This window comes from Rutidosis leptorrhynchoides, chromosome 1 (assembly GCF_046630445.1).
Source record: "Rutidosis leptorrhynchoides isolate AG116_Rl617_1_P2 chromosome 1, CSIRO_AGI_Rlap_v1, whole genome shotgun sequence".
In the NCBI taxonomy this organism is placed as follows: domain Eukaryota; kingdom Viridiplantae; phylum Streptophyta; class Magnoliopsida; order Asterales; family Asteraceae; genus Rutidosis; species Rutidosis leptorrhynchoides.
The window spans coordinates 487219989-487242758 of NC_092333.1; the positions used below are offsets into that span (position 1 = coordinate 487219989).

A 22770-nucleotide genomic window follows, 5' to 3' on the forward strand; every position below is an offset into this window, starting at 1 on the left:
TATCTCAAGTCACCTAAATCCCTTAGACCATGCTCTGATACCACTTGTAACGACCCAACCCGTTAACCAACCAAAAATGCACGCTAAAAAAATTTTCAAACAGTTTTGCCCAGACTGGGTGCGCGGCGCGCAGCCCAGTCTGTGCGCGGCTCGCAGTATGGCTGACAGGCCGCTGTCCAAATTTCGTGATTTTCGTTTAAAGATCGCACGCTTCCCCACATTTTTAGACGAAACGCTTTTCACATCACACTATAATATGTAAAACTAGCACGATTCAATAATAAAACGATTTTTACAACGCGGGGCCCACATGTGCCCAAAATACCCTTAAGTACGAAAGTACGAGTTTCGGCCACAAAAGTTTAATTTCCAAACGACACTTAGAGCATGGTATTTGGGGTTAAACTACCCATATCTTAGCCGAACTTCCAAAAGCTAAAACCCCAGTGAGCCATTAATCCAAGCGAATACCTTTGCCCTTATCCAAATCGGAGCCTAAAACGGTAACAACGAGAGGGTAAGCTAAAGCTTAGTGAGTAGAATAAATATATACATGCATATACAACTTACCTACTCGCATCCACAACATCATATTATGCATATATTTGCATATCATCTCGTAACAAAGCTAGTATCATCAATTCGTACAACTAGCGACATCAATAGCATGAATAATCATAATAATAATTAAATGCTAACATCAACAAATAATAATCATGGTTAACCAATATCGCAAGGGAATGACCTCGTGAACAAGTCATCGGTGTTCGTAACAACCGTTAGCTCCCAAAAACGGCTATGGTATGCTAACCCCCGAGGTATTCCAAAACGGCTATGGCATCACCCCCAAGTGTTCTAAAACGGCTATGGCATCACTTGAATCACGTGTGAGTAAGAACCGGCTATTCAATTAGCTCCCAAAAACGGCTATGGTATGCTAACCCCGAGGTATCCCAAAACGGCTATGGTATTACCCCAAAGTGTTCCAAAACGGCTATGGCATCACTTAATAATGGCCATTACTCACAAACATGTGCACAAAACGGCTATGTACACAAATAACATGAAAGGACCCGTTCATATACATTATAAACGATTCACAATAGTTGATTACATTGCGAGGTATTTGACCTCTATATGATACATTTTACAAACATTGCATTCGTTTTTAAAAGACAATCTTTCTTTACATCGAAAATTGACAGGCATGCATACCATTTCATAATATCCACTATCCAACTATAAATTGATTTAATAATAATCTTTGATGAACTCAATGACTCGAATGCAACGTTCTTCGGAATATGCTATGAAAGACTCCAAGTAATATCTTTAAAATGAGCAAATGCACATCGGAAGATTTCTTTAACACCTGAGAATAAACATGCTTTAAAGTGTCAACCAAAAGGTTGGTGAGTTCATTAGTTTATCATAATCATTTATTTCCATCATTTTAATAGACCACAAGAATTTCATTTCCAGTTCTCATAAATATACGTCCCATGCATAGAGACAAAAATAATCATTCATATGGTGAACACCTGGTAACCGACATTAACTAGATACATATAAGAATATCCCCTATCATTCTGGGATCCTCCTTCGGACATGATATAAATTTCGAAGTACTAAAGCATCCGGTACTTTGGATGGGGTTTGTTAGGCCCAATAGATCTATCTTTAGGATTCGCGTCAATTAGGGTGTCTGTTCCCTAATTCTTAGATTACCAGACTTTAATAAAAAGGGGCATATTCGATTTCGATAATTCAACCATAGAATGTAGTTTCAATTACTTGTGTCTATTTTGTCAAACATTTATAAAAGCGCATGTATTCTCAGTCCCAAAAATATAAAGGGTAAAAAGGCAAATGAAACTCACCATACTGTATTTCGTAGTAAAAATACATATAACGTCATTGAACAAGTGCAAGGTTGGCCTCGGATTCACGAACCTAAATTAATTATATATATTTATGTGTTGGTCAATATTTGTCTAACAAATTAGGTCAAGTCATAGTGTACCACAATCCTAATGCTCGAGACTAATATGCAAAAGTCAACAAAAGTAAATTTGACTCAAAATAATTTCCAAAAATCTATACATGATTAATATATAGTTTAAATATCGTTGTTTTATATTTTTAAATATTTTTAAAAGATTTATTAGAGTAAATAATATAATTTATTTATTAATAAATAAAATTTTATATTAAATTTATATAATAAAATATACTTTTATATATATTAAGTAATGAAATTTATAGGGTTCATTTAATATCATAAAGATAATATGATAGGTATTATTAAAGTAAGTTATTACACGTAGTAAAATATGTTTGTATCACATATTTATTTGATAAAATAATATCTATAATGATAGTAAGTAAAAGTTGTATTATTTTGTAATAATAATTATTATTATAAAAATATTAATATTTATAATTACTAAGATGACATTAGATAAAACGATAATTCTAATTATGATAACTTTAATATTTACGATAATTTTTAATATTATCTTTAAAATAATAATTCTATTTAAAATAATAATAATAATGATATTTTATAGTAACAATGACATTTCTATTAAAATGATAATTTTTGTTAAAATGATAGTTTTAATACTAACGATACTTTTAATAATAATAGTAATGATAAAAATAATAAGAACGATAATTTTATCTAAATCAATATCTTATAATATTTTAATTTCATCATGATACTCTTACCCATTATTTCCTAATCGTTTCGTTTAATAGCTTTTAATCGTCTTTTATATCGTGTTCATAATAATGATAATAATAGTAATCAAAATAATTAGGTGTTACAAATATTTGTTTTAATTACACTAATATTAATAATGATAGTTACTATAACATTATTAACGATAATACTAATAATTATCTTAATGATATTATAGTAATAATAATAATAACAATAACAATAACCATTTTTAAATAATGATATATATATTAATAATGATAATAATAATAATAATAATAATACCAATAATAATAATAATAATAATAATTGGAGAATAATAATAATACTAATTATAACTTTAACGATAATAACGATAGTAATAATAAAAAAAATAACAATTTTTAATGATAAATCCCTTTTATTGATAAAGATAATAATAATGATAATAATAAGATAAAACTAGAACGACGATAAAAACGACGATAATAATAATCATTTTTAATAAAAATATCGAAAATTCAATTGATTATAACTTCTAATCCGTTCATCGAAACCATTCGATATCTAAAGGAAAAGTTCTTAATTTTTCGCTAGCTTTCCAAGAACATGCATATCTTATACCTTATCTCAACCGCAAGTGTAACTAATTCAACATTCAACCTAACCTGTCTAAGGGCAATATCAAAAGTACAAGCATGCATAATCCTAAATACTCGAGCACTAGTCAGGGATACACTATTAGTATGTAAAAGTTAAATTATGAGTACTCACGTATCAATATTGAGATTCAATATTGCAGGAAAGGTACGTAGACGCAACGGAAATGATAAACACTATATTGACCTCACGAGCATACCCATGAACCATACTCAATCACCTCCATAGCTATAACCCATAATTTCCTTAATCCTATCCCACTCGAAAAACAATTTCGAAATCACTCGGACAGCACTCCGTCGTAATATTTTATGTATACTAATAATATCTTGAAATAATACGGAGTAAATATATATATGTAAATCGATTGAGAGAGTTTAGAGAAAAATATTTTCAAGTTTCTATGAAATAATGAAACCTATTGAATTCTATTTATAATAGATTTTTGAATTATTAAAGTGAATTATTAAAGTATGAATTATTAAAGTGAATTATTAAAGTATGAATTATTAAAGTGAATTATTAAAGTATGAATTATTAAAGTAAATTATTAAAGTATGAATTATTAAAGTGAATTATTAAAGTATGAATTATTAAAGTGAATTATTAAAGTTAAAGTAAAGTAAAAATAAAATAAAGGTAAAGTTTAAGTATAGTAAAAGTATAAAACTATGTACGTATAATACGCGTATAAATATATATAATATTAATTTAAATCGTTATATATATAAAATAAAATATAAATATCGTTATCTTTATCATACTAGTTAAGTAATGAGTTGTCAAAAGTGGTTCTAGATATTTATAAAAGTTATATACGTTTTAATAATAAAGTTCTTTTTAAACTGAAAACGTTTTTGTACGTTTGAAACTAAATAGATCAATCGAGTCTTTATGAGATTCAATCTTCCACTATCATTTGTCTAGTTCTCAATGATTGACAATTTGTTCTTATTTATAAATCACTTTACCATTTTCCGAATATTGTTAAAATGGAAAGATTTCTCAAATCAACGTGGGCCTTTCAACAGAGACTTGTAATCATAATTCAATATATCTGATAATTCAATCATTTGATCTTATCTTCTAATTCCATTGATAAACATTTTGAAACAGATACAATCATATAAAGTATTTAATCTAATATTTTGTTTACGTTTCAAGTTATAATATATATACACATATACATATATAATCATATTCGTTTAATGGTTCGTGAATCGTTGGAACTTGGTCGAGGTTGAATGAATGTATGAACATAGTTTAAAATTCTTGAAATTTAACTTAACAAATATTGCTTATCGTGTCGGAAACATATAAAGATTAAAGTTTAAATTTGGTTGGAAATTTCCGGGTTGTCACATAACACGGGCACATAAATCATATACATACATACATAAGTATTCCACTCACCTTATCGTCTTGGTGAGGTTTCCAACAATACTTGTAACCTTCAAGGCGATTCACCTAATACAATTTAATGCCCAATTAATTCACGTATTAAGCATCCATTAATTTCACTAGTGCATTTATGACCCCATTGCACTAGAATCACACAATCAAGGTCCAAATCCCCAACTAATCACTAAAAGCTAGTGATTAAGGTTCTAAGACTCCCATCAATACATATCTAGGGTGTTTTTATACCCAATTTATCCCGCTAGGTCAAACTTAACCATTTGACCCATTTCAAGTCCACTATGAACCCTAGAAACACTTTTCACTAACAACACAAGTGAGCTAGTGATTCAACTAACCATTTAAGACTCATAAACACCATTTATTACTTTGAAACCCTATGTTAGTCATTTTTTGAGTCCTCATGACTCAATCTTACCCAAAAGCCCCCAAAATCACCAACAATGGGTTTTATGTTCATCACTACCCCAAAAACCCTAACTCTTAAAAAATTAAACTAAGGAAATCAAGATTAGTACATACCATCACGATCAAAACGTAGCTAGTGATGAGATGAACAACTTTATAACTCGAGCTAGGTCCCGAAACTAATTTCTTCTTCCTTTGCCTGACCTTTCTCACACTAGGAAAATCTCTCTCTCTCTCTCTCTCTCTAAAATTAAAGTGGAAAGGATGAGGTAATTGAAAGTGGAGTAATGACACTCCAAGATCTGATCTAGTGGCCTTAAACTCGTCCACAAGTGAAATTACCAAAAAGCTCTTCTAAAATACCCATTTAAAAGAAACAGAATCTGCCGGCTGGAAAGGGTGCGCGGCGCGCTCCCATACATGTGCGCGGTGCGCACAATGATCTGAACTGTCTCTGACCACAATTTAATTACACACAGCTTCCCACACTTCATGCAACTTATTTACACTTTTGTACAATAAATATTAGGGTGTTACAATTTAACTGATGTTGTCACTTTCAACCGTTGACTGAATAACTAAAAAACTGAAGTATAATATCAATGTCACATCAGCACTTTCTTGTAGATACTAAACCTTATAATTAGATTTCAAACAACCGAACTTTTATAAACTTCGTATTTAGCAATATTATATGTTATTCATACAACGCAAAGATAAAAAAATAAAAAAAAATAAAAGGCCTCACCTTTTTTCATCTTCAACCGTACCACAAAGAAGTAACTATCAAAAGACGATCAAACACGTTTTTGATGTCATCAATGTCAATGACCAATGGGAGGCTCAGACTTGAAATACACACTAATAGAAATGATCTTATTGATGGTAAGCACAAACATATTTAAGTCTCACAGATTTTTTTGTTTAGAAGGTTATAAAAAATTTAGATATGTTAACTTGATCAAAAAATTTAGTACTGAAAATTCAATATGAGTTAGGTATTATTTTATGTCATTTTCTAACTTTGAACTTCAATCTGAACGAACTTGATTATTATTATTATTATTATATTAATAATATCAAAGTCTAATGTCTAAAACAACTTATCAAAAACTTACCTTCATCAATCAATAAACACATTATCATAACAAAGGCTTAAAATCTAACAATATCGAGGTAATTCAAAAATTTGGAGTTGTGAGTTCGAATCATGTCATTAACTATTAAATGGGGTGTGCATCTGTCGTTGAAAAAAGTAAACATACAATCATACCAGAACAACTTGGTGAGATTGACACTCTTACCAAAGTAGTTGGAGCAAACTTGTCAATCTCTAAAACTAAAGGACACACAATGAAATTATCATCGCCACGCCATGGGCCGGCCCAATCTTTCAACCTGCCGTTCAACTTTAAAACCCTAGAACAATTATCACGTTATATAAGCCGTTACATAATCATCTCTCATAGATATCATCTAAAGTACGGAGTACCTTCTTTGTTAATGTTAATCTGTAAATTTGTATATACGGAGTAATTATTTTCGAATTTTCTGTTTGGTATTAGGGTTTAACTGATGGTTGATACTCTGTATTGTTCTATTTTTGTGTTCTGTTTATAAGATCTGCAGTGATGATTAAATACACAGCTTTAAGCCAGTTCTGCTTCTGAATATTCATGATTGATAGAGCTGTTATATATCTGAGCTTTATTTTGTTTTAATTTTTTGAGATTTTCAATTCAGCCGATGATGAAATAATCCAATTGTGTGAGATACAGTGGATCCAAGACCCTGTTTACAGGGAGAACCACTTGGTTGAAATTGTATTTCAAATGATATTACTGGATTTAACTGAGGTAAAAATTTATTTATTTTGCATTTGATTTAATGAGTTTAAATTATACTTCTTGCCTTAAACTATTTCTATATATATTCAATATATAGAATTAGAATGGGCTTGGAGTCTGAAGAAACTCAGACAAGAATGTGCTATCTATCAGCTTCGTCTCTTGTAATATTAACGAGATTGGAGTTAAATAATAGCACAACAGCTTATCACGTATTATACTATTTTATCTTTATATTTTTCTTTTTTTAAACGATACACAATGTTTATGTTTATTTCTAGTATGTATACCGACATTATTTCATCATCACCGCTGACTGTGATTAAAACAATCTAAACTTGGTAAATATTTGGGTTTGGTTTGGTTTGTTTTGTGCTGCAACTTGAGGTTGTTGCGTCTTTTTTTTTTTTTTTGGCAAAATAACGATTACTATCAATTCATCAAAAGATAAGGAACCTCTAAACCGATACAACCAATAAACCAGAACGGCTCGCTAAAAAGCAAACTTGCTAGACCCATAACCAACAATGTGACCTAGGTAACTATGTTGAGCCATAACATACAACAACAAACATCTAAACCACAACAAAACTCAACAAGACGGATGACTTCATCTGCAAAAGAGCAAAAGAGCGAAACAAACAAGATTACAAGATAGAACAACCCAGCCATCAAACTACTCAACAACAAACCCCAACAATTAATCAACCAAAAAAACCAAATTAACCGGCGTTGGATCTGCCCTTCTGATTTCTTTCGTCCGGACGTGAAGTAAACCCATCAACCTTGTCAACATGAAGACCTTTGCCATTTCTGATTTCTTGTGTCTTTTTGGTAGGCTGATTTAGTTTGGTTTTAATTTGTTTGTCCTTCCATATCTTTTCACCTTTTTTTACAAAAAATAACAAAATAAATTACAAAATGAAGCTGTGAGCTCTTTCAATTAATTTGATGCATGTTTGGCCTATCTTGCCATGCTTTCTCTTTGTGCTGCTGCTTCGAGTTTTAATATCTTGCAAGTAATTGTATTGTAAACAAAAAAAATTGCTGTTTTGTTCTCTATTTTGTGGTTGTGATGCGTAGGTAACTCCATTCATTTCAATGCATTCCCGAACCTTTGAATAATGTTTAATAATTCAATTATATGGAATCTCAACTATTTATTCGTTAATGACTTTCTCAGGCAGCGTATATTGACTTCTTCCTTTGCCATCACTTTCCCTCAGACTTCGAACCACTTCATCTATGCCATCAAACTCTTCAAAATCAGCCTTCAAATTGAGATTTGGCCGTAGAAGGATCGAATTGTATCCGAAGAACAGGGGAATACAAAAAAGTAATAAAAGAGGCGCACAGACCAATCAATCGTATCGGTACTATTCTTGAATTTGGAATGAAAAGAGGAAACTCTTAATTTATATAAACAATAGTAAAGTTTATTACATTAATACGGAGTAGGCCTGGCAATCCAACCCATATTGGGTTTATTATTATGAGCCTTCATTTTTACCTAATAGGTTTAATGGCTTACAAATTAAGATACCCGGAGTATTGCGATTCCAAGATCAAAAACCCCTACACCGATTCATGAATACGGAAGAAGAATTTTTGAAAATTGACAATTGAAGTGTTTATCAAAGGGTTTATCAAGGTGTTTATCTTACAGTAGTATATAACTGGGGATTTTATGATTTTTGTAATTTGATTGAAAGCTTAAATTTCCGCATATAAGTTTGATTTGTAACAATTGAATATTTGATTAGTAAATAGGTTAGAATATCATATTTTGGTGTTGACTGATCACGTTCTTGATGTTATAGTTTTGTTCAAAGTTAATGTTAATTAAACTTATCTTTAAATACATATAAATTGGTAGGTGAGATGGAATTTGAGACACTGTAACCAAAATGTAAAACAGTAAAATAAATGGGGTACTTCCGTACTTTGTTTTACGGCACCACTGATCTAGGATCTAGAGTTGTTCAGGTTTGTGATTCTGATTTTTTTTTCCGAAGTTTTGAGCTGCATTTTGACTTTTCAGGTGGTTAATTTACCGAATGTAATATGATGTACTCCGTATTTGTTATCATTAATTTTTTTTCTAGCTGCAAATTTTCAACTTGGTCATTAGCCAATTATGCTAAATGCTATACTGATGGTTGAATTGTGCTTGGGTATACTTCAATTCCTAATGTGAATACACATTTGAATGTGTTTATCCTGGTTTTGAGTGTGCTTATATGCTGGTTATTTGTGTCTTAAACAAAATGTACTAGTTATCCATTAAACTTGATCTTATATTTGTTTATATCTATTTTTGTTTTTGAAACATGTTTGGATATTCTTTTGAAACTTATGCTTTGAAACATGTGATATTTGAAACATGTGATAAACATTTTATATGAGGTTATTTTTAATTACAAGCTCGTTTATTATCGTAAGACTTCCAGCTCTTTCAAAAATTGAAGGGAAAAAATGAGTAGTGGCCCAACCCGTTTGACCTGTTTGACCCACTTACCCATGACCTATTATCCAAACCGACCCGTCTGGACTCGTTTAAATTTTTTAACCATTTGACCCATGTCTCATTTCAACCAAACCCATTTTACCCGTTACCCTAACCGGCTCAACCAAGCCCGTTTGATTGAGTCATATAATTTATTAACATAAACCTATAAAAAACGTATTACGTTATTTGAACTGATTGTCAATCGTAGATGTTAAATTACTTTAATGTAAACTTTATATAAAGCTTGTTTTAATCGAAAATATTACGATAAATACCTAATTTATGTTAAGTGAATTAAATTAAAGTGTGATTATAACTTTAATGTAATCAATACTCAATAATACTCGTAATACTAATCATCAATTCATCAATAATAGGAATATGGATAAAATTCAATAAATCATACAAATCACCAATACCTCGATATCAATATAACCTCTAAATAGCAAACCCATAACAGCAACAATATTATCTTCGAACCCCAGAACTAAAGGTTCTATATATTACCTACTAAACATAGTTTTGAACAATAACATGAAACCAACATAAACTTATAAACCACTCCCTGCTAAACATACTTCTTATATAAGCAAACAGAAACAATATCATAAACTAAAACATACTCATATCAAATGATGCAGCAGTGATAGGCTGAATCGAGCATGGAAGCTTCCATGGTTCAAGCAAAGTATCAGGCATCTCAGGTATGTCCATAGCCAGCCCACTAACCTCTTGAGCAATATGTAAAACCGAATTCAACGAATGCAATCGATCCGTTAACTCTGTAAGTTGAGCTCTCAAAACATTGTTCTGTGAATTAGCTCCAACAAGTATTTGTGTTGCTCCATCGATTTTCTTCATTATTGTAGTGTTGTCATTCTGCAATTGGTTGATTTCACTGAGCAGTTCGTCTAATCGATTTTGCTTTTTCGCACGTGATCTGCGTGCAGATTCCCTGTTTGATATCATTCTCTTTCGTTTGCGTTCATCGAGATTGGCGTACCTTGTTTCGGAACTCGAGTTCGGTGATGCCATTGAGGTACGATGATGGAATTGGGGAAATTTAACAATAGGTGTAATGAATTAGGGCAAATTTGGAGAGATTATAATTATTTTGAATTTTTTTTAATAAGAAATTAATACAGACGAAATTAGGGCTAATTATTCATGAAAGCTCGTGAAACCAGTAGAGAAAAACAACGGAAAATGAATGAAGAATACGGATCCGGTGCATCAGTACAGCATACGTCATAAATACAGAGAGTTCATTTAAATTTTATTCGTATTATAAAAAGCCCCAAATTTTAACAAAACCATAGATTTGATTGAAAATAAAGCAAAATTGAGTTATGAAAACAATAAAATTGAAGGATCGGATTATCAAGACAGCTAATTCAATACATCTGCAATTAAAAAACAAAAAATACGATGTATGTTCAGAACTATGAATAGGAATTGGTATACCTAACTATGAAAACAACAGAAAACTAAAAATCATAAAATTATAATATAATTATAATTATAATTATAACTATATATAATACGAAGTATAAATAAAGACAAATTAATAAATAATCAGAAAGAAAATGTAACGATGAAAACAGAGAAAAAGAGAAAGAAATGGAAGGTACCTGAGGAAGAATGAAGTTGTGGTAGGCGAACCAAACGATTGGCGAAAGAAGGTTAAGAAAGGATTTTGATTGGGTATTTATAGGGGATGAAGTCGTAGGTTCCCAGCAATTTCTGCAATATTTTAATGGCAATAAGAAGGTATATTCCATTTTGATGCTATTTTTTTGTAAGCTTGACCCCTTACATTTTGTTAACTACAAAATGAGTCCCTGTCTTTTTTATTTTCTCTTTTAAAACAATATACTTTTTTAAATGTCACAAATTTAAAATGTATGTATGTATTGTACGGAGTATGTACTATGTACCCGCATTACAGTATTCACAATTTTTTTTTTTTTTTATCGTATTAGCATTAACATTATTCCCACTCTTTCGTTATATTGCAAGCGTCAACAAATATTGTCAAAGTTTGTGTGCTATTTTTATAATTTTGATTCATTACGTCTTTTTTTAACGGCAAAGCTTTTTATATTAAAAACAAAGCCTCCCTAACAAGACGCTAGGAAAAGAATTACAAAGGCTTTAAAAGTTACAAGTTTCAATTAGAAACCGAAGTGCTTCTATGAGAAAGCCACGTAAAAGAAGACAAAACAATATTATCAAAAATAAGACTTTTCTGAGCCGAGTTATCGTTGAAAACAACTTGGTTTTGGAATCGCCAAATCACCCACATAGTCGTTGAGACAATCGCCAGTAGCTTTTTTCTTGACATCCTTGGAAGTGTTCCACGCCTGTATCCACTCAAACAATTGTAACCAAGCATCAAAATCAGGTAGATCCACATCAGTCCATCTTTTTATCCTTGACCACACTTCTTGAACGACTTGACAACCAAAAAAAGTATGTGAAGCTGTTTCAATTTCCACACTACACAAAGGACATAAAATAGAATCTAAAACCACTCCTCTATCCGAAAGATTCCACCTTGTAGGTAAGCAATCCAACCCCAATCTCCATATAAACAGATTGACTTTTCGAGGAATTAAAGTCAACCAGTTAGTAGCCGTAGGAACTGAAGGAAGGCAAAACTGATCAATGATATTACGAGCTGAACTAACCGTATAAACCCCATCCGATGTATGTTCCCAGTACCATGTATGTTGACGATCAATCAATATTGTATTTTGGACAACAAAAACAAGTTGCTGCAAAGCAGACTCATTTCGACTACCCAAGTTTCTGGTCCAACCTCAATGCCAAACTCCATTCACCAATCTGTTTGAAATCATAGCTTCTTTATTTGATGCTAGATGATAAAGTCTATTAAACCTCGTGGCCAGCGAATCATTACCAATCCAAACATCTAACCAAAAACGAATAGATGTTCCATTCTCCACCTGCTTGCGTATGGAATTAGCATTCCAGATGCCACGATCAGCAACATGGTGACAAGATGATACAATTTTAGCCAAACCCCATTGTAGCTATTGGATTCGGAATTAAATGGCAAAGTTGGATAAAAGGTTGTATATTTTCTGCAAAAACATCTGTTTTGATTAATGGTAGTCCAATGATGGAGTTCTCGTTACACAGAGGATTGAGACAGGGTGATCCACTTAGCCCGTTTCTTTTTCTCTTGGTGATGGAAGGTTTACACTTGGCATTTTAACGAGCTTTGGAGGTGAATCTCTTGAAGGGTATCAGTATAGACGGTTCTGGTATTTTTCTTATCTCATTTCATTTATGCTGATGAAGTGATTATTTTATCTGAATGGGATACACAAGAAATGGTTAATATTTTGCAGATCCTTCATATTTTATTTTTAGCTTCGGGTTTGAAAGGGGGAAATCTAATATTTTTAGTGTTGGTACATTGGATTTCGAAAGTAGCTGATTTAACGACTTATACAGGATGCCGAGTTTGGTCATTTCCAACTAAATATCTCGGCTTACATATTAGTGTTAATATGAATTTTATTTCAAATTGGCAAAACCTCATTGATAGATTTAAATCTAGATTTTCTACTTGGCATGCTAATCTACTATCGATAGGTGAAAGATTAACGCTTGTTAAATCAATTTTATGTAGCCTTGGTGTTTATCATTTTTCTTTGTTCAAATGTCCTGAAACGGTATCAAAATCTCTTGAAAGTATTCGATCTCGATTTTTTTGGGGAAGTAATGTGTGACGCCCCGTACAAAACCATCGTGTACGATTCGTCAACAACAGGATCTTTACACGGTCAAGTACTACATGCTATTTGAAAACCAGTTTTGCATTCATAAAAGACAGCGTTTACAAAAGATAACGTGACACAAAGGTCGTTACAAAGTCATTGTTTGAAAATAACATAAGTTACGAATGCAAAAGAAAAGTTCCATGATTGAGACATCTCTAAGTAATGCAGCGGAAATCTAACACAGCAGGTCCTTAACAGCAAAGCTATAACAGCAAGACAGCAAGTCTAACAGCGGAAGCAACAACGTCTAAGCACCTGAGAAATACATGCTTAAAAAGTCAACACGAATGTTGGTGAGCTATAGTTTATCTGTAATCAGTAATGTAATGTAGGCCACGAGATTTCAGTGCTTCAACCAGCGTTTCAAATCAGTATGATAAAGTATATGCTTATCCGTGGGCACTTGGTAACTAACTTAACGTTTATAACCCCCTAAAAGTACACTTGGCGAGTGCGTATGTTTACGAAGTATTAAACACCCGTTAAATGCTAGCGCGACTAGCCCGAGTGGGGATGTCAAACCCTATGGATCCATATCTAAGATTCGCATTCACCGGTTCAAAAACCAATGACTAAACGTTACCGAGCTAAGGGGAAAGTTTATGCCGTTGTATAACCCACACATATATAAAGTTTAAGTACTCATGCTGTGACGATCGCTCCAAATCCATATGGACGAACACGTCATTCATTGATTTCATTGCGAGGTATTTGACCTCTATATGATACGTTTTGTAAACATTGCATTCTTTTGAAAAGGCACACCATAAATGAATATTTAAATCAAAGGTTTTCGACATCTGATGATTTCTACATATAGACAATCACCGTAAATAATAGTTTACAATAGTACTTCCGTTGACAATGCAGTCAAAATATGATACATGGTGATGATTTGGTGAATGCAACGTTTCCTTGAAAAATATGCCATGTAAGACTCCATGCACATAGCTTGTCTAACATATAAGCAAACAGCGGAAGACTTCTAGGGAACCTGAGAATAAACATGCTAACAAGTGTCAACACAAAGGTTGGTGAGTTCATAGTTTTAATGTTTTGCATAATCTGTACATAAAGGTGGATCACAAGTTTTCAGTTGTTTCATCCAGAAACGTTTATCAAAATATTCTACAAGATTGAGCACCCTGGTAACTAAACTTAACGTATATATAATTTATATCCATTGTATAATCATCTTAATAATACACGCAAACCAACGTGTACGCTTCTCAAATAGCATACGTCCGTTAAAAGGCTAGTGCTCTAGCTCGGACGGGGATATCAAGCCCTATGGATCCATATACTACTACTCGCGCCCACCAGTTCTTATAACCGACAGTTACTAGTTACCAAAGCTAAGGGATTTTCGGTTCAAACTCAGTATAGAATTTAGTATGTACTTGTATCCATTGCGTTTAAAATAAAGTGCATGTATTCTCAGTCCAAAAATATATATTGCAAAAGCAATTAAAAAGGGAGCAAATGAAACTCACTTTAGCAGCATATAAAGTCGTTCACCAAATGTGACCGAAACTCGTATTACCAAATAACCGTAGATCTCAACCTAGAGAACATATGTTGGTCAATAAATGTCTATCAAGCTAGGTCAGGTCATAGTGTATCACAATCCTAATGCTCGATATCGACATACAAAAGTTATCCAAAGTCATTTCAAAAAAGTCAATTTTGACAGTTGTTTAACAAAACGAGACGTACCTTATATAAGGATTCATTTACTCGGTTGGTAATATTCAAAAAAATCCAATTTATCAATCTCGTAAACAAGTTGTTTAAATCTTAATTGTAGATTCAAAAGCAATTTCAATTAACGTCAATCATAATTCAGTTGATCATATCTTTTAATCCGTTCATCGAAATTATTCGATATCTAAATGAAAAGTTATTGATTTTTCGCTAGCTTTCCAAAAACATGTATATCATATACCATTTACCAGTAATATATGTATTTAATTCGTGATTCATTATAAACTGTTTAACGACGAAATTTAGCATACATGCATGCATAAATATATATACTCGAGCACTAGACATGGATACACAATTAATATATAAAAGATAAGATATGAATGCTCACGTATCAATATTGTGATTCAATATTGCAGGAAAGTACGTAGACGTAACGGAGATGATAAACACTAGGTTGGACTTGCGAATATTACCCATGAACATTACCCATAACCTCCATGGCAATAGCCCATAATTTCCTTAGCTCTATCCCGCTCGAAAACCCATTTTTGAAAGTGACACGCTCATAACCTCGTCGTAGTATTTTATGTATATATACTAATAATAATAATATTATAATAAGATTAATAATAATAATAATAATAATAATAATAATAATAATAATAATAATAATAATAATAATAATAATAATAATAATAATATAATAAATAATTATAGTATGTGGAGACCAGATCGAGCTTTTATAGTATGTGGCCTGCTACAGTACCTCATGCGATCGCATGAGTTTTCAGTGTTTTTGCCATGCGATCGCATGGCTGCCTTATCCGTTTTTGTTTGCTAGTTCGTCGACATCAAATAGTGTTACTGTAGCAAATAGTGTTTGCTGTAGCAAATAATGTTACTGTAGCACTGTAGCAAAGTACGGTTTCACTGTAGCAAAGTTGCTTTCACTGTAGCACTGTAGCAAAGTACGGTTTCACTGTAACAAATAGTGTTTTACTGTAGCAAAGTCATTTTTACTGTAGCAAATAGTGTTTTACTGTAGGAAAGTCGTTTTTACTTGTACATATATATATATATATACATATATATAATTGTTCATGAATCGTCGAGAGCAGTCAAATGTAATTGAATACATGAAACAGTTCTAAAATTTTGAGATTCAACTTCATAGACTTTGCTTATCGTGTCGGAAACGTTAAAGATTAAGTTTAAATTTGGTCAGAAATTTTTGGGTCATCACAGTACCTCCCCGTTAAAGAAATTTCGTCCCGAAATTTGAGTGAGGTCGTCATGGCTAACAATAAAAAATGTTTTCATAACGAATATGAGTCGATAAATAGAGTTTTATCACCACTGAATAACACAGATAAAACAATCCGATTACTCGAAGCGTATGAGAGAAGTTATCGTAATAAAGTGAAATGAGGGAATAGAGATTCATCTTAACTTTTGACGTATTAACGATTGATTTCCGAAATTTAAGGAATAGAAAATCTTCATAATCTATATAAGATTTGATTCTTCGAAAATTGCGGAAATTAGGATTTTCTTTGATTAAATGCGTAATCTGCCTCTATTGCTATGTCTGATATTTCGCTATAAATTGACCTATTCCGTTTCATTTATTTTTACCACTCCTATAATCTTCTTTTTTATTTCATACATCCCAATAGATTGTGAAAATGCTTAATCCAGTTCTGATTCTTGATATTTTCCTGGCTATCGTATCCTTCATTCTTCTTTTTCATCTGCCACCAGAGGAATTTATTTTCTTCTACTATTACCTTGGGGTTATAGTATTTTTCATTCTCCCGTGTCTCTATATTGCTATACGCATTGATATACACGGTTTGTAATTTCGGGGTTGTTATCGGGCTTTATATTCTCCATTATATTTCGAAGCTTCATGCTTTAGTTATCTCTTCCTGACCTTAAGTCAAGCGGATAATGGTCCAGAATTCGTAGGTATGAAGTTTCAGATGAACATAACTAATGTTCTAAGAAAGAAATGGTAATAGCACAATCTGACTTGTCAAATTACCAGAATACCTCGAAAAAGATCGAATCATTAAGAAAATATTTTCTTGATATTTTTGGAGATTATATAGAATGAAAGAGTTATGTAACATGGTTCGTGATGAGGGTATGATCTGTGAACCTTTATCACGTTCCATTAGAAACTCAACATGACTTACTGTAATATAATCATGTTGATCATGTGTCATTATATTATACTAACTCATGCTTCAGTTCCCAAACACTACTTCAAAAACATTTATATTTTAAACTCGGAGGTTTCAGAATTTAGAAACTAAAATAGTTTCTTTTATGATGTAGCACAGATATCATAAGGAGAAAATTGATTTCCGATAAGAATGATTATGGAATTATCTCCAGAAATATGGAGGATATTTATAATGAAAGATACGATGATATCTTAGAATTTCTAATATCAGAGGATGATGAAGAATATTTTCCGCAAGGGTTTAGATTTGGAAGCAAGGTATTCGTTAATGGCTTCAGCAGATACTGAATCATTTGGATTCTTTGAAGGCAGGTTTCGACCTTGTGATTTATCCACAGCCTCTTTCATACTTTGCTTAATCCGTTTTTCAGTTCAAAACTTTCTCTTTTTCTGAGCTTTGCCAGCACACTATCCTTTATCATCAAACTTTTTACTGTTAAGGTCGTTTACAGTTTTTGCTGCTTCATCAGCATTTTTCAAGATTTTGAGAACTAGTTCGTTGTTTAGGGTGTTTTTCAGAAACTTCACATTCGATGTCTGTAAGTCTTGAAGGTAAACGTTATATGTATATATATAACTGTTGGCGAAAAATTGCTACGAAATTCAAAATACTGATTTGCTAATTCCCAGTAGTTGGTATGACAATTGTTGTTACAAGTTGTATATGAGTACTTGATAGAGTTTCAATGAATAATTATCGTGATTTTTCGGAGAGGCTTAATGATCAATGAAGTTGTTGATAAGTTTACTGCTAATGTGGTGGAATATGAAAGGTTCCCTGATAACAATGATGAAGGGGTAATCATTATAATAAGGCTTATTCGAATGAACAATTGAAGGTGATTTGCTGGAGTGGTGACAAAACTGTCTATTTTGAAAAGGGATTGAAAAGTTATTTTAGCTAATAAATGCCAAAGGGTCTGACACGGATACATGTTAAACTATGACTTTGATTTCGAGGGTTTTTTAGGTACAAGACTGCGGTAACATGTGGTTGGATCATCATCTCGATGATTCATTATTTGAAGTGTCTTCAGGAATTTCGAGGGATTTGAACATAGATTGTAATCGTTAATATTCATATGATGTTCTAGGAATTTGAATGATACAAATACTTTTCTGGGTTCTATGATATTCTAGCACAGTTTTGAAGTCAGAGTATAGCTTCGAAAGATGTATGAATCTAAGAATGATGTCTTTTGTTAAATCTTGACTTGGATTTTGATTTGTCAAAATCAAAATATGTAATCAAATTTGGATGAGGATGGTTGCTTTGATTTTTATAAAAGAATATATATATTGTTGTGAAAGTAGTGAGTATAGTTGATGATTTGTTGAATCAGAATCGAAGAATGTAACATATTAATTGTGAATTTATATATCTCTCGGGTATTACCTACCCGTTAAAATATTCTCACCATTAACAGTTTGTACAAAAGAATTTTCTTAATTACAATCTTTATGAAAATATACCTACATATATATTTTTCCTTAGATGTAATCATGGATTTAATGAGTTAAAAAAATATTAATCTCATCTGGTTTTCGACTAGGACTAGAATATATAATCTCTAAAACTTTTAGAAACTACATATTCTCTGCAAAATATTTCTTCGATGAAGTTATGAATCAATACTTCATCGTTTGTTGTTGTTGGTATTCCTTGGTATCTATGGTGCGTATGACGTTGATGTTCGAGGTACAGATTGTGATGTTAAGGTGTGGGATGCGGATGTTGTTGTTGGTGGTGGTGATGGTACTGTTGGTGTTGCTGATGGTGGTACTGTTGCTGCCGGTGCTGCTGCTGGTGCTTGTAACCTTTGCACCACATTCTCCAAAGCCACTACCCAAGCGCGAAGCTCGTTGACTTCTTCTATTACACCAGGGTGATTGTCGGTTTGGACGAGTGGACGAATAAGATCTAGAATTTGAGATAATATATAATCGTGATGAGACACTCTGGAAATGAGAGAGAAAATGGTGTCTCAAATAGGTTCACCGGTAAGTGCTTCAGGTTCTTCGCCAAGAGGGCAATGTGGTGGATGGAAGGGATCGCCTTCTTCTTGTCTCCAATAATTAAGTAGGCTACGAACCCATCCCCAATTCATCCAGAATAGGTGATGGCTGATTGGTTGATCCATTCCGGTTACACTGTCTTCGGAATTCAGGTGAATATCCATATCCGAATAGCTGACGGAGTTTAAGGAATTTGAACTAGATACGGGATCCATCTTGTATAATTAGAGAGATGATTTTTGATATGAAATAAATTATAGAATTTAGATTGGTACTCTTCAATACATAATTTACATATGTATATATAATACCAAAATTCCATAAATCACGGAGGAATTTTCGGAAGATGTCAGGAAAAGTTTACAGTAACAGATACACTAAGATATGAATTTTGTCTATACACTATCTATGCAATCATTGCAATATTATACGCGTTTAGACTTAAGATGATAAACATGTAATTTCCAACAAGAAATGATAATCAAAACTTTTAACATGCAAACACGGTCGAAGTCCAGACTTACTAATGCATCCTAACCACTATCAGTTAGACACACTCATGCAAGACCTGGTTCGCTAGGACCAACGCTCTGATACCAACTGTGACGATCGCTCCAAATCCATATGGACGAACACGTCATTCATTGATTTCATTGCGAGGTATTTGACCTCTATATGATACGTTTTGTAAACATTGCATTCTTTTGAAAAGGCACACCATAAATGAATATTTAAATCAAAGATTTTAGACATCAAATGATTTCTACATATAGACAATCACTGTAAATAATAGTTTACAATAGTACTTCCGTTGACAATGCAGTTAAAATAAGATACATGGTGATGATTTGGTGAATGCCACGTTTCCTTGAAAAATACGCCATGTAAGACTCCATGCACATAGCTTGTCTAACATATAAGAAAACAGCGGAAGACTTCTAGGGAACCTGAGAATAAACATGCTAACAAGTGTCAACACAAAGGTTGGTGAGTTCATAATTTTAATATTTTGCATAATCTGTACATAAAGGTGGATCACAAGTTTTCAGTTGTTTCATCCAGAAACGTTTATCAAAATATTCTACAAGATTGAGCACCCTGGTAACTAAACTTAACGTATATATAATTTATACCCTTTGTATAATCATCTTAATAATACACGCAAACGAACGTGTACGCTTCTCAAATAGCATACGTCCGTTAAAAGGCTAGTGCTCTAGCTCGGACGGGGATATCAAGCCCTATGGATCCATATACTACTACTCGCTCCCACCAGTTCTTATAACCGGCAGTTACTAGTTACCAAAGCTAAGGGATTTTCGGTTCAAACTCAGTATAGAACTTAGTATGTACTTGTATCCATTGCGTTTAAAATAAAGTGCATGTATTCTCAGGCCAAAAATATATATTACAAAAGCAATTAAAAAGGGAGCAAATGAAACTCACTTTAGCAGCATATAAAGTCGTTCACCAAAATGTGACTGAAACTCGGATTACCAAATAACCGTAGATCTCAACCTAGAGAACATATGTTGGTCAATAAATGTCTATCAAGCTAGGTCAGGTCATAGTGTATCACAATCCTAATGCTCGATATCGACATACAAAAGTTATCCAAAGTCGTTTCAAAAAGTCAATTTTGACAGTTGTTTAACAAAACGAGACGTACCTTATATAAGGATTCATTTACTCGGTTGGTAATATTCAAAAAATCCAATTTATCAATCTCGTAAACAAGTTGTTAAAATCTTAATTGTAGATTCAAAAGCAATTTCAATTAACGTCAATCATAATTCAGTTGATCATATTTTTTAATCTGTTCATCGAAATTATTCGATATCTAAATGAAAAGTTATTGATTTTTCGCCAGCTTTCCAAAAACATGTATATCATATACCATTTACCAGTAATATATGTATTTAATTCGTGATTCATTATAAACTGTTTAACGACGAAATTTAGCATACATGCATGCATAAATATATATACTCTAGCACTAGACTTGGATACACAATTAATATATAAAAGATAAGATATGAATGCTCACGTATCAATATTGTGATTCAATATTGCAGGAAAGTACGTAGACGTAATGGAGATGATAAACACTAGGTTTGACTTGCGAATATTACCCATGAACATTACCCATAACCTCCATGGCAATAGGCCATAATTTCCTTAGCTCTATCCCGCTCGAAAACCCATTTTTGAAAGTGACACGCTCATAACCTCGTCGTAGTATTTTATGTATATATACTACTAATAATAATATTATAATAAGATTAATAATAATAATAATAATAATAATAATAATAATAATAATAATAATAATAATAATAATAATACTAATAATAATAATAATAATAATAATAATAATATAATAAATAATAATAGTATGTGGAGACCAGATCGAGCTTTTATAGTATGTGGCCTGCTACAGTACCTCATGCGTTCGCATGAGTTTTCAGTGTTTTTGCCATGCGATCGCATGGCCGCCTTATCCGTTTTTGTTTGCTAGTTCGTCGACATCAAATAGTGTTTACTGTAGTAAATAGTGTTTACTGTAGCAATAGTGTGTTACTGTAGCATTGTAGCAAAGTACGGTTTCACTGTAGCAAAGTCGGTTTTCACTGTAGCACTGTAGCAAAGTACGGTTTCACTGTAGCAAATAGTGTTTTACTGTAGCAAAGTGTGTTTTACTGTAGAAAAGTCATTTTTACTGTAGCAAATAGTGTTTTAATGTAGGAAAGTCGTTTTTACTTGTAAATATATATATATATATATATATATATATATATATATATATATATACATACATATAATTGTTCATGAATCTTCGAGAGCAGTCAAATGTAATTGAATACATGAAACAGTTCTAAAATTTTGAGATTCAACTTCATAGACTTTGCTTATCGTGTCGGAAACGTTAAAGATTAAGTTTAAATTTGGTCAGAAATTTCTGGGTCATCACACATGCCTAGTATGTAAAACGTAAAAAGTGCAAGTATTCTCAATCCCAAAATAGTTAAAGTAAAAAGGGATGCTATAACTCACAGTGATAAGAGCGGTAAAGTCGATAATGAAAGTATGCGAGTAGTAAGTCGGTCCGAAAGGTCGTCAACCTAAGTCAAAGGTTACTAGGTCAGTATGTTATTATCATAAGTGTAAAAGTGAATAAATTAAGTTTAAGTTTCATCATCATCATCGTTCATCATCATAAAAGCTAAGTAAGTTTGACAAGAATAGGGATCGAAACAATAGGCTGATTTCGGTCAGCTTCTATGACCTCTACGTAAATCGAAAAGACGCGTAGTTAGTGGCTATGGCTCTGTATATGAGTCCCCTAACCTCTGACCAATTTTCAGAACCTAACTCGTCTTCGTTTGACCGCGGCGACGGTTTAAGTGTGAGTAGGTCAGAAATTTCAGCACAACGTTAATAGG

General features: G+C 32.3%; 1 protein-coding gene and 3 non-coding genes across 4 annotated transcripts; 3 read left to right on the plus strand and 1 right to left on the minus strand.

The window, feature by feature from the left end:
• Positions 1–6808: 6808 nt before the first annotated feature.
• LOC139887429 (small nucleolar RNA Z223) lies at positions 6809–6899 on the plus strand. Its single transcript, XR_011773261.1, has one exon. It is a non-coding gene; the product is annotated as a small nucleolar RNA Z223 (small nucleolar RNA).
• Positions 6900–6930: 31 nt separating this feature from the next.
• LOC139887431 (small nucleolar RNA Z278) lies at positions 6931–7046 on the plus strand. The gene has a single exon (XR_011773263.1). It is a non-coding gene; the product is annotated as a small nucleolar RNA Z278 (small nucleolar RNA).
• Positions 7047–7131: 85 nt separating this feature from the next.
• On the plus strand, positions 7132–7241 carry LOC139887457 (small nucleolar RNA snoR97). Its single transcript, XR_011773289.1, has one exon. It is a non-coding gene; the product is annotated as a small nucleolar RNA snoR97 (small nucleolar RNA).
• Positions 7242–10154: 2913 nt separating this feature from the next.
• LOC139875324 (bZIP transcription factor 53-like) lies at positions 10155–10952 on the minus strand. The gene has a single exon (XM_071862666.1). It carries the CDS (start codon positions 10577–10579, stop codon positions 10157–10159), a length of 423 nt encoding a protein of 140 aa, XP_071718767.1. The 5' UTR covers positions 10580–10952; the 3' UTR covers positions 10155–10156.
• Positions 10953–22770: the final 11818 nt, after the last annotated feature.